We start from the raw sequence: 11,782 nt of genomic DNA, 5'->3' as shown, positions 1-11,782 counted from the left end.
AACTCCACATGAACACAAACACCTTTTGTGCCTCAGGGGTTTATGACTTGATGTAGTGTTGTTTCTTTTTCAAAAGACACTCCATTTATATTGCATATATTGAAAACTTTCTCAGCCTCTTTGTCCATAATACTATGACGCATTTGTCACAGTTTGCAGGGGTACAGCACTACAGGATCCATTAGTGGGATGAGCTGCTATATGTACTGTTGCGCTGTTGTAACTACAAAAGACAGACATGCATTTGTGTGCACACTGGTTTGTGAGTCTCTCATCGTTCACATGTGAGGTAGACACGACTCCATTTGTACATAAATTTGTGGACAGTTGGCCGCGAACATGTGTGCGTCAGTCTGTTTTATCTGCGTGGTATGGCACCGCGGCTTACATGATTTAGCTAGTAATTAGAGAATAGAGACGTATCCAATTATTGGGGTTATGAAATATCACCCTGTCTCAGTAGTTATTCCAGTACTGTCTGCACCCTGCCATATTATTACGCCAGCTGCATATATGATTAGGTGTGTGCATGTGTGTGTAAAAGAGAGAGGAAGAGAGAAGAAGATAGTGAAAGAAAAAGAGTACAGTATATGAGTCTATCTAGAAGAGGCGGTGTCTACAAAGGAAACTCATTTATGCTCAATGTAAATTATAGGTGGCAGGACCACATGCTTGTAGGAACCGCAGCCAAAGCTGTTGCACACAGTCCCATGACACCTTATATGTGTGTGTGTGTGTGTGTGTGTGTGTGTGTGTGTGTGTGTGTGTGTGTGTGTGTGTGTGTGTGTGTGTGTGTTTTGGTGGTGGTGGTGGTGGGGGGGGGGCAGCATACTTGAAACGTAGCAGCTATGTTTTAGCTACTGCATTTCTCTAACTCTCTAGTACATAAAAACACACAAAGGGCTACATAGTGTGCATCATGAATTGCACCACTCTGCTTGCAGCTTCACTGCAGGCAATCCATCAGATGCATGCACTCTTGCTCTCACATGGCAGGCTAGACACACAGGAGGAAATACATGTGTGACTGTGTGTGCCTGCCCTTTATTTGTGTGGGTGAGAGTGTGTAAATATGTACAATCATATCTCACTTAGTGAAAAAGCCTCCACTTGCTCTGCCTGTCACCAGCGGAAACAAAGACCAAGGACCGTTCAATATTAGCAACTGGAGAGCTGCTATCTCCAGCCATCTGGGAGAAGAAAAAGAAAGCTACTCTATGGATCTCTCCAGATGCTACCAGAAAGCAGATTTCCAAAGCAGAGGTATACAGAGAAAACATTAACTCCATCGAGAGGGTTTGATATAAATGGCAAGATGGCTATCTGTTCTGGGAGGTGATGATGAAAACGGAGACATCACCGCAGACTGGAGATGGCACAAGTGTACGCACATTTATTTTGCATGCACAATATGCAAGTATACAATATAATATGCAGAAAGCGAGCCGGGTTGAAATTTGATATGATTTTCATTTTAGACATATTTTGTTCCTAGACGCAACATCAGTGCAAAGTGAAATATTGTAGACCTTGTATTAATGTCTCTGTAGGCTCCTTTGTTTTCTTCCTGCCTTTCACACACACACGCGCAAACACACACACACACACCTGCCTCCAGCCCCTCCCTTAATGGTCTCTACCAGGCACACACTGACAGATATGAGAGTACAAGTGATGCAGTGTAGTGAAGCAGGTGAGGCATGCGGAAATAATTTACAAGATGCTCATGGGAACTGGAGGATGGGACTTACTCCTGTATTCCGGAAGAGATGTACACATTTGTCACGTCCTGCAGTAACTGTATGGATATGATAAGGATGCAGTTTGGGGAGTATTTTTTTGAGATAGCAGAAATGTTTATAGAGCACAGGAATCTGAACTTTTCTCATATATTCCTCATGAGGCATGCGAGTTGTTATCGCAGGTGACTGCTGCCTTGAACTTATACGCGGACTCCGCTGATCATGTAGAGAATTCCTCAGCTCTCTGACAACAAAAACCATGCCACGGTAACAGTCGCCTATCGCCGCCAGCCGCCCTAAGCGCCCCTAATTGGATCATCTGATTGACTGGCATACTCCTCGGCATTTTTCATTGGCAGGGCGGTAATGGAGCCGTGACTGTGCTCCAGTAAAACAACCTAAAGGCGGAGCGCGGAGGGAGAGGCGGAGCTCTCCTTGGTACTTAAACGGAGGTGACTCTGGTAGAAGTGAAGCACGAGCTCACGACAGCCGGACCGCACAGTGAGCGGTGCGAAGAGTAAGGGATAAGAGTGAGAAGAAAGGGGAAAGGAACAAAAAGAAAGAAGGAGAGCAGGGGACTGCGCGGCCCTCTGTACTAATGGACCACAAGGATATTTAACCGCTTGCCCTGGGAGCGCACAGGTATCCTCTTCCCTCACTCTCTCTTGCCATGCGCTATGCGTAAAGGCACCAGGTTGCCTTTTATTTACAGCAGTTTCTCTCATCAGTTTCAGCTGCCGTTCTTGTTCCGTTTTTCTTCTTTTTGTTTGCACGTGAATCACCTCAGCTTTTATACATTGTGCCCTAATTAGTGGCTGACTCATATGTGCAAAGAGGGCAAGGGGCAGTAAATCATCAGTGCACTATTTCGAGTTTTCCTGTCTCTCTGTATAGTGCTGAGAACTGTTGAGGGCTTTCTTCCACTTCTCTCCAGTACCGAGCAAAATCATCCACATGTAGCAAAGCGTTTGTGAACAACGGTCTTGTTGTGTGAACGTTTAACACGTTTGTTTGATTCCGTATTTTACAGCTTATGACACCCGCTCTCATTCCCGTGCTCTCTCCCTGTCCCCTCAGACACCGCAGTCCATGCCTCTCCCTTGCCAGGTCATTGATGGGAAATCAACTGGATCGGATCACCCACCTCAACTACAGCGAACTGCCCACGGGGGATCCGTCCGGGCTGGAGAAGGACGAGCTTCGAGTCGGCGTCGCCTACTTCTTCTCTGACGAAGAGGAGGAGGTGGACGACCGCACTCCGTCTGACTGCGGATTCACCAAGGACCACAGCCCGACCGAGGAGGGACCCTTATCGGTCAGCGAGGTGGAGTACTCGGCTTTCTGCTCCCAGGAATGCATCTTCTCCAAGCTGCGCGAGAACGAGGACTTGAATGTGTACTCGGCCAAAACTTTGCTGACTATGTGCAAACCGGGGGACCTGCTGGAGCTGGTGGCCACCGCGCAAGCCCCCCACTGGGTCATCTTCGAGCAGGATGACCAAATCATTCATCTGCACAAGGGCGAAATCCGCAAAGACAGCCTGCTTGAGATCAGCAACGGCCGCCACGGGAGAATAGTCAATAATCGTTACCGCTATCGGCCGCTACCCCCTGACCTAGTGATGCAGAACGCAGCGGGACACGTGGGCCTGAACAGCGAGGAGATATGCTGGACCAACTCGGAAAGTTTCGCTGCCTGGTGCCGCTTTGGGAAACGGGAGTTCAAAGCCGGGGGAGAAGCGCACTCAGCGGAGCAGCAGTACTTCCTCAAAGTGCATCTGTCCGGCAGCGAGGTGCACACTCTGGTCTTCCGCAGCCTGGAGGACATGATCCGGGAGAGAAGGCGAGTAGACGCCAGTGGAATTCTCAAAGAGCTCTCTCTGGTTAACGGGGGCAAGGAGTGATCAGGGATTCCGTTTGATATCGTCTCCTCCACCCGCCCTCCCTGCCTCCTCTTTGCCAAAGCGCACGGACGCACACTTTTGCGCACACAATAACGTACTTTCACACAAGCACACGGACGCACACGTGCAAGGACCTGTTGGTGTTGGACTGTCTGTTTGTCACGGATGGGGCCTGGGTTTTATTTCTTTTCTTTTTTTCTGGACCAAAGGCGCCCTGTGGAATTTCCATCAAAATACAGTGTTGAGAGAAAAGAGAGCGCGGCCATATAAACAGACAACGCCCATTCTGGTTAGAATTCGTGCTGAGTGGGACACACGATTTCTAAGAAACGCATTGTTCCCGATAAGCGAAATCACCTTTACAACCCCTCCCCACATTGCGCGCACGGCTCGGTTTGGTTTCTGTTTAATTTCTCGGGATAATGGAATTGGCCCCTTCTGTATATAGGGTGCCTGCTGCAGCAGACCAGACGGTGAGACCGGCAGAAGGAGAGGGAGGGAGGGGTTGAAAGATAGGATTTGGGATGGCTCTCGAGAAGTCTCCCTTCTATTTTTTTACTGTTAGCTTTAAAACCTGGACAGACCACGACATAGATCCAAGCCACAAATTCACAGACAGTCCTAGCTGATTACGCAGTTGCCTAAACAAAACATTTTGGCTTGACCAAGCTCCCTTGTTGCCATATCAAAAGTATTGTCATTTTCACAATGCTGTCATCCTGCTCCACAGCACTGGATGTATGTGTAAATTGTGTTCATATACTGATTTCGATTTGAGTCCCTTATTTTTGTATTTCAGTTTAGTGGATTTAACCCTGATCTCTCTTTTTTTTTTTTTTTTTTGATTCAAATAAATGGAGGTTGAAATTTGAAAATAAGAACTTGGTCTATCAGGTGTTGTTTGGTCGCCCATAAACACACATGTACCATCTCACATTCTCAGATGCACACATTTACACACTCATACACACACACTTTTGAATTATTGATGTTCTAGTGCCTTCTGACCTGCCTCCGGCCAAATAAGCGTCTTATATCTCCACATCATTTGGAGGTAGAAAATGGTCATTTGCATCAGACACATAAAGGCTTTATGAAAAATCCATATAGAATCTGAGAGTTGCAGTATAGGCGGCTGCTTTAAGTCAATGGGAAAAAACCTTTTTTTTATGTCCACAGGCTATATTCATTTGTGTGGATTTTATCCTGTTGCTATTCAGTCTTTTCCAAACATTTTGATCTCTCTGATGTTTTACCAGCCATACAGCCACATTAGTAAAGTTATGCTGGCATTGTAGGACATAGTTTCTATCTGCATTGTAAACAAGATGTCCTCCATACAGTATAATAGTATAATTCTTATCAGGATGGAGCACACTGTGTGCTTTTATGGCACCGATGTTGTATTAGTCTGCAATGCCTTTATCTCTGCAGTGTTGTTATTACTCCTCTGCTATGAGTGTCAGACAGTGCCTTTATTTTCTTGGGATTGTGATCTGATGTATCACTGAAGGTGGGGTAAATCACGTCTCAAAAAAACAAAATCAAAAAAGCAACAATATCTTCCATGAAACACCAGAGAGTAGGTTTGTGGAAAGATTTTTCTGTGTGGTGTTCCTTTGTTAAGTCTCCTCCACTTGATTCTGTTCTAATTGCATGTATAAATGAGCAGCTAAGCTCTCCCTTAGGTATTAATGATTTTATCTATGACTTTTTTTTTTCAACGTGGTCGTGAAAACAGGAGCTGCAGTTGTTTTAGCTGAAGCCAACTGAGGGGAAAGGCAGACAAAGAGTTTGTGTGCGACAGAGAGAGAGAGCATGTATGCAGGGTTACCCAGGATGTGTGTGTGTGTGTGTGTGTGTGTGTAATGTTTTAACTGCTTTAACTGATTGTTGTGGAGACATTCCCAATCAGAAAATGTCTCATGTCCACCCTGTACGTGTGTGTGCAGATGTTGCATTGTCAGCCTGCAGATGAATTCATGTCAAAGGATAAACTAATGAGCTTGTGGGCCTTGTAAATGTTGCCTTTGGAAGATTTTCTCTAGCTATTGTCCTAAATATGTGATTGTACCAGCTTTCCTGTGATTCTATTGGCACATTTCTCTCACGCTTCCTCTTGTTTTCCTTGAAATCCATTTACTTGTCACTTGTCACCACCTCCCCATAATTGTTTTGCATTGTACTCCTTGCAGACCACATTAACGGACCAATCTGTGTGAAAAATGAGCTGAAATTGAAATCAGCACGTTTACAAAATTATTCAAAGTAAAAAAACAAAAGGCAAACATGTTCTCCCTGTTAACGATCATGAAATCCAGATGGATCCAGATAAACTCTTTTTACTGTTGTTTTATGTTTTTGCTTTCTTCTGTGTTCTGGCTGTTTAGTATGTTTTTGAACAGACTCTGTGGTAAACTGAGCTTGCCTCAGGTGGGTGATTATGTGTGCGCATGTATGTGTGTGTCAGTCATCCCCCGTGAGCTTAAAAAAATCAGGGTAGTGGGGCAGCCACTGTTAGAGTGTGTGTTTGTGGTCTGTGACTAATAGGCCTCAGAGAAAGATTCACAAGGGTGCGTGTGTGCGCGCGCACGCACACATGTGCATTTTAGGCAGACATCGCACCACATTGTTAGCTCGAGGAGAGGCTTTTGCCATCTGACATCACACTGTGTTTGTGTGCATTCGTTTCTGCTCTTTATATAGTCTACCACATATGTGAAAGTGTGAAACCTAACTGCCTGAAGTGTGTTCCAGCTTGCGTGTGCAAATGACTCTGTGTGGTGTGTGTGTGTAAGTATGTCAGACATGTGTTGTGTGCATGTGTAGCAACAGTGAGCTGCATCTTCTATCCATCAGTGAAGGTAAACCCATTCTCACTATGGAAACCATGGACACTGTTTTGATGTGTATCCGCTGAGGTGTTTTGTGTGCTTGCATTTTTATGTGACTGTGCAAACCCTCTAAGGCTCAAAGCTAACTGTTAGCTTTAATAGCAAGTCATGTAAGACAAACACATAACAAACAAATCTAACTCTTCTTTTCTCTGTCTATTTTCATCTCTCACACACACACACACACACACACACACACACACACACACACACATGCACACATGCTTAAACCGACTCACTAGAGACCATCAATTGTTCCTGGCATGGATGTCTTCAATTCACACAGGGGTTTGTCGTCAGTGTGTGTGCATCTGGACAAAGCAGATCCCAGCTAGCCTGCTGCCAGCTAAATCAGTGGTCTCAGAGGAGATGTTCTGGGAGGAGGGAACAAGACAGACTATCCTGTCTACATGATGCCTTTAAGAGGATCTCCCTCTAATCTAGATACTGGTCTGGACTCCCAGTAGATTTGAATATCTTTTTTTCTTTTTTTCCCTCCTCCTGCCACCGTTCTTTAAGATGGGCACCATACGGAACAACAACACAGCTGGCGGTGTAGATGAGGCAGTGGCAAATGGTTTACACGCTGTTAAAATGTTGGTAACAATGGTTTCCTGTTAACATCTGCTGTAAAATTGTTTTGCTTTTTATATATTATACGCATCATTACTATAGCTGAACCCACACCTACATGTTGATATTTAAACCGAATGCATTTGTTATTGGAATTACAGACTAAACCTGCTTATCAGTGTCCTCAAAGTGCTTCATTATGGGGCGGACTGATTAAACATACGTCGGGTTTGTATATGAACGATGCTTCTTTAAAACCCAGTGTCCGCATCCTGCATTATTGGCAGCCAAATCCATGCATCCATATAGTTTAAAGGATAAATCTGGTTTCCTGCTTTTTTCCTTCTTGTCAACAAATGTTATGAAATAAAAATACCAACAATGACTTTATCCTGCTGACAAATACAGCCTGTTTAGTCGAAGCTTATCATAGCTTATTCTGTGTATGGTGCAGAATATAAAAACAACATGAGTGAGCCACAGTGTTACATTTAAGTGTTTCTTTATTATGATGAGGATGGGCACTGATATTTGCATTCCCACTGCACTAAATTCATGGTTCAACATCATCGCCAACAAATTCACTGTTTGCGTCTCTCCCTACTGTTTGCTGTTTCAGAAAACTCTGTAACCCTTTCTCAAATACAAAAGTATAACAAAACAAAGAACTGTTGCGCTTGTTGTAAAAGCCCTATGAGCCACGTCTTTGGAGACTTTTACGCTGTGGGAAATTAGCTTTTTTGGCATTCTGTTGCTTGCGTCCCTGCCCCCTCGCCTCAGCGTGAACTTTGTGGGTAAATCGGTTCATTAGATGCCTACAGTCACTAGAAATCACAAAAGCACTACAGGTTTCTAATCAGTCACTTTTGCAATTAACAAATGAGCTTATTATTGAAGGAAATTACCTCTACAGGCTTACCAAGGTAAAAAAAACCCCAAAAAACAAACAAAAAAAACAGAATGTAAGAACAAGTGGCCAGCGTGTATTGAAATAAAAGAGAATAGTACAAGTAAAATACACTGAATGTAAAGAGAAAATGTCATTTATTAACAGGAGAAACAGAGAAGTGTGTTTGTGTTATTCAGTGTGAGAGCCCAGTGTTTCTCGTCCTAACAAAAGAAGGCTTGAAGTAAAAGGAGGAACCACTGCTCTCATTCAGAGTTTGTGTGAACAAAGAGCAAACCAGTAATCCTCTGCTAAAATCATAAAAGCTTGCCCCACCTCTAAACAAGTTCTTCCGCTGAAGGAGACTTGTATGGAAACATTAACTGTGCCCCGCCTAGGTTACATACAACAGGTGGGCCAACTGACATGCAAATAAACACTTCTGTTTAAACACGATCCCTTGTCTGCACTACCACACCACTGAGTAAACGCTGTTGTCAGTTAATGTCAGTTTTTCCTAGTCAAATTTCAAATGACTGTTTGAAATGTGCCAAGGTCATCTGGAAAGGTTCTTTGTTTCAATGAGAAAGCAATGCGATGTTTGGCTTAGACAATGTGATGATTTGCCCCTTATATTTGTTCATTTAATGGCCTATTGGGGCAAAAATATTCAGATCCTGTACAACATTTAAAAAATACTCCATTACATGCAAAATCTTAGAAACATTACCCTAAAACACTACAAAAGCGTTTATTTCTTCTTCTTCTTTTACTACTACTACTATCTGACTTCCACTTGCTAAAAGATGCTTAATGAATTAACTGGTGATTGGTTATTGAATTGGATAAGAGGTTAATAACATGTACTATTTTTTATTTTTTTGCTTTCCAATACTCTTGTTGTTTAATCTATAGCAACGTATTATTTTTTATAAGGTGATTATGTTCATGTATGAGTATCTTAGATAATGTTTAATCTAGTGCTCATTAAAATGACGTTAACGCCATAACCGCATCAATGCTGCAAATCTCTGTTAGCGAGTTACCGCGGATCACCCCGTGTGTGGGCCTGGACGCTGCTAACGCATTAATGAGCCAACCGCGCTAACGCATTGACGCCGTGGAGCACCACGCATGGGCCAATCCGCAGTAACTCGCTAACGCAGATGCAGTTATGGCGTTAACGTCATTTTAACGAGATTAATGCTGACAGCACTAGTTTAATCTCAAAGTATTGGGATCCTCTCCAAATTTTAAGGTTGACTAAAATGGGAATAGTCATGTAAAACAGGATCTCTAAATTGCATTCTGTGCTTGAATATGTGTACTCATTAAAAGTAACTTAATGGTAAACAGATGGGTTAAGTGTTAAGTCCTCTGTATAGCAATACGTTTGTTGTTAAATGTGAGTAGCAAAAGAACAAAAAAAAACCTTGCGGATGACTAAAAACCCAACGGTGCCACTTCTTCAGTGCAGGTTTTCCATCATTTCACTGTTCTTCACTGAGCTGAGGGCTGAAATGGCCTCAGGATATGTGTTCTGCTCCAGCTGCATCGCTCTATCCTCAGTGTCAGGAATCAATGACCGCTAAATGTCAGCACAATATTGTCAACAGCTGTTTCAGATGTTGTAGAGTTCCTTTCATTCATTTGGTTGTACCGCTGCACAAACATTACCTTCATGTTTGCTCTCAACACCAAATAAGAAGCTATTTCCCTGCTAAAACAATGAACTATCTCGGTGAGGCCGTTGTGGGATTCATGTATTGGCAGGATGACATTTGTAAGGTGAAAGTGGATGAGAGGAAATTTTAAAAAGTTGACAGCAGAAGGCACTTCTCACTCCTTTGACAGCACTTTATTTATTTATTTTTTTAATTGTCTTTATAAATGTCTCACCACATTCGCTTTTAGGCTTTTTTCATAATCCGTTTTTTACAAAGCAATTAAATCTGCCCCATTTACAGCTTTTGTCTGTATTTTCTGTGCATAGTCATGGTTTGCAAAAGCACATTTGTACATAATAATGAGCATTTTGGAAATGATAAAACATTCATCCAAAGTGAAAACTTTCTTATCAAAAGAGCACCGCTCGTATATTAATGATTGTATGTTGTTAGCTCCCCCGCGGAGGGCAGAAAGTAACAGAAACTCAGCGGCTCTAATAGGTTTCCGCAGGATTTGACCCTGGCTTGACCGGCTAAGCGACAAATGCTTTGCCCATCTGCCCACCCTGCAGCGCTGACTGTTTTATGCGTGTGGCGTCATCTTACCTCTCACTTCTTAACGAGTGAGAAAAGAAACTGCCCGCAGGCTGTGGCCCAGCACAATCGCACTTTGATTAATGAAAAGACCCAACACAGCCCCATCTTTCCATCTCTGTGGTTTTAACCCTTCTTAAAAAGTCACAGCAAAAGGTTACTGTAAATGTCATTATGAGCATTTCACAACTTTCCCGCTACTAAATGTCATTCTCTTAACATTTTTTGTCCTGCTTTACTCCAGAGTGTTTCCTTAGCAAAGGTTTATATTTTACTGTTTCATGACTTTATTCTTTATTCCTGAAAAAATTCTCCTCTTTTCTTCTACAATTGCACGCTGTTGAATAATGCTTTCAGTGAATCTGTGTTCACAGAAAGGGAGAGTGTCTTTGATTTTCTTTTAACCTTTCAGAAGTTTGTATGAGGGCGTGATGAGCTTCCTATCTCTGCATGCATCTCTGTCTGTGTGGGTAAAAACTAAAGAGTGTGTCTAAGTCTGTGTGTGTCCTGCAAAGGCTGTTTAATGGGTGAGAGGTTGGTCAACAAGCATGAAGCTTTACCAGGGAAACAGTGTGTTTGAATATTTACAACAGCAATCATTCGGTCTATTAATACTGGGTAATAAAAAAAACTCTATGCTTTATAGCAATTTGAAAATATGAAATATAGCTCAGTATTTATTGACTTTCTACTGCATTTAAAAAGTCTTTTGAAATCAGAACAATCAATTTCAACTTTTATTTAACCTGCCTTTAATACAGTAAATAACTTTAACACAAAAGCAGCATGATGTCTGATGATGAGCAAGGCAAACAAGGTAAAATCCTCTGAAATTAGCTCTGTAAATGGTGGCAGGGCACTGCAAACACCTGATTAAAGGAAAACAAAATCTGTGAACTCTGAAATAATTCTAACAAGCTGTGAGCAACAATCAAACTTGGTGTTGTTTTCCTTCTCTTTGTCAGAACTGTAAAATTTTCCGTTGACTGTTTTCTTAACTCCAAAAAGAAAATACGCTAGAATTAATAACTAATAATGAGAAGGCTACATTGATGTTTATGATGAAGTTGAGGCAAATCTTCAAAGATGAGGAAAAAAAGATGGAAGGAAGGAGTGATTACCAACCAGGTTGCTTTGGGACCCCAAAACTGCAGGGAATACCTAAGCCCAAAGCACACTTGGTTTCAGCTCACTGAAAATCTATTTGAGAATGCATCACTTGTTATGGCTCTTAAATTAGAGACTGCATCACTTTGTCTTCTTTTCCTTTTTTTGTACAGGTTTTGTATTGAACTTTGAACAATTCAGAGATACAAAAAGGCAGGAAAGCACACTTGTCAAGACTGTTTTACTAATCATGTCAGTGATCACTCTGAGCAATTCAGCTGCTTTAATTTATGCACGTCCTTTTGTGCTAGCGCTCAGTGAAGAGTTTTTTTCTTTGTAGCCTACTTTTCTCTAAAGTGTAGAGAAATATTAAAGACATCAAAGCTGTGACATAACATAAAACGTATTATGCAATG

At 42.4% G+C, this 11,782-nt stretch overlaps 1 protein-coding gene across 1 annotated transcript; it reads left to right on the top strand.

Moving 5' to 3' along the window:
• The first annotated feature begins 2,221 nt into the window (after positions 1 to 2,221).
• On the top strand, positions 2,222 to 9,130 carry lratd1 (LRAT domain containing 1). The gene is made up of 2 exons (XM_080883907.1): positions 2,222 to 2,384; positions 2,820 to 9,130. The coding sequence occupies exon 2, from the start codon at positions 2,857 to 2,859 to the stop codon at positions 3,643 to 3,645; it is 789 nt and encodes a 262-aa protein (XP_080740033.1). The 5' UTR covers positions 2,222 to 2,384; positions 2,820 to 2,856; the 3' UTR covers positions 3,646 to 9,130.
• Positions 9,131 to 11,782: the final 2,652 nt, after the last annotated feature.

This window comes from Rhamphochromis sp. 'chilingali' (genome assembly GCF_963969265.1).
Source record: "Rhamphochromis sp. 'chilingali' genome assembly, chromosome: 5".
NCBI classification, from domain to species: Eukaryota; Metazoa; Chordata; class Actinopteri; order Cichliformes; family Cichlidae; genus Rhamphochromis; species Rhamphochromis sp. 'chilingali'.
Note: the sequence above shows the minus strand (reverse complement) of the source record. Positions and strands in the feature narration are given on the sequence as shown.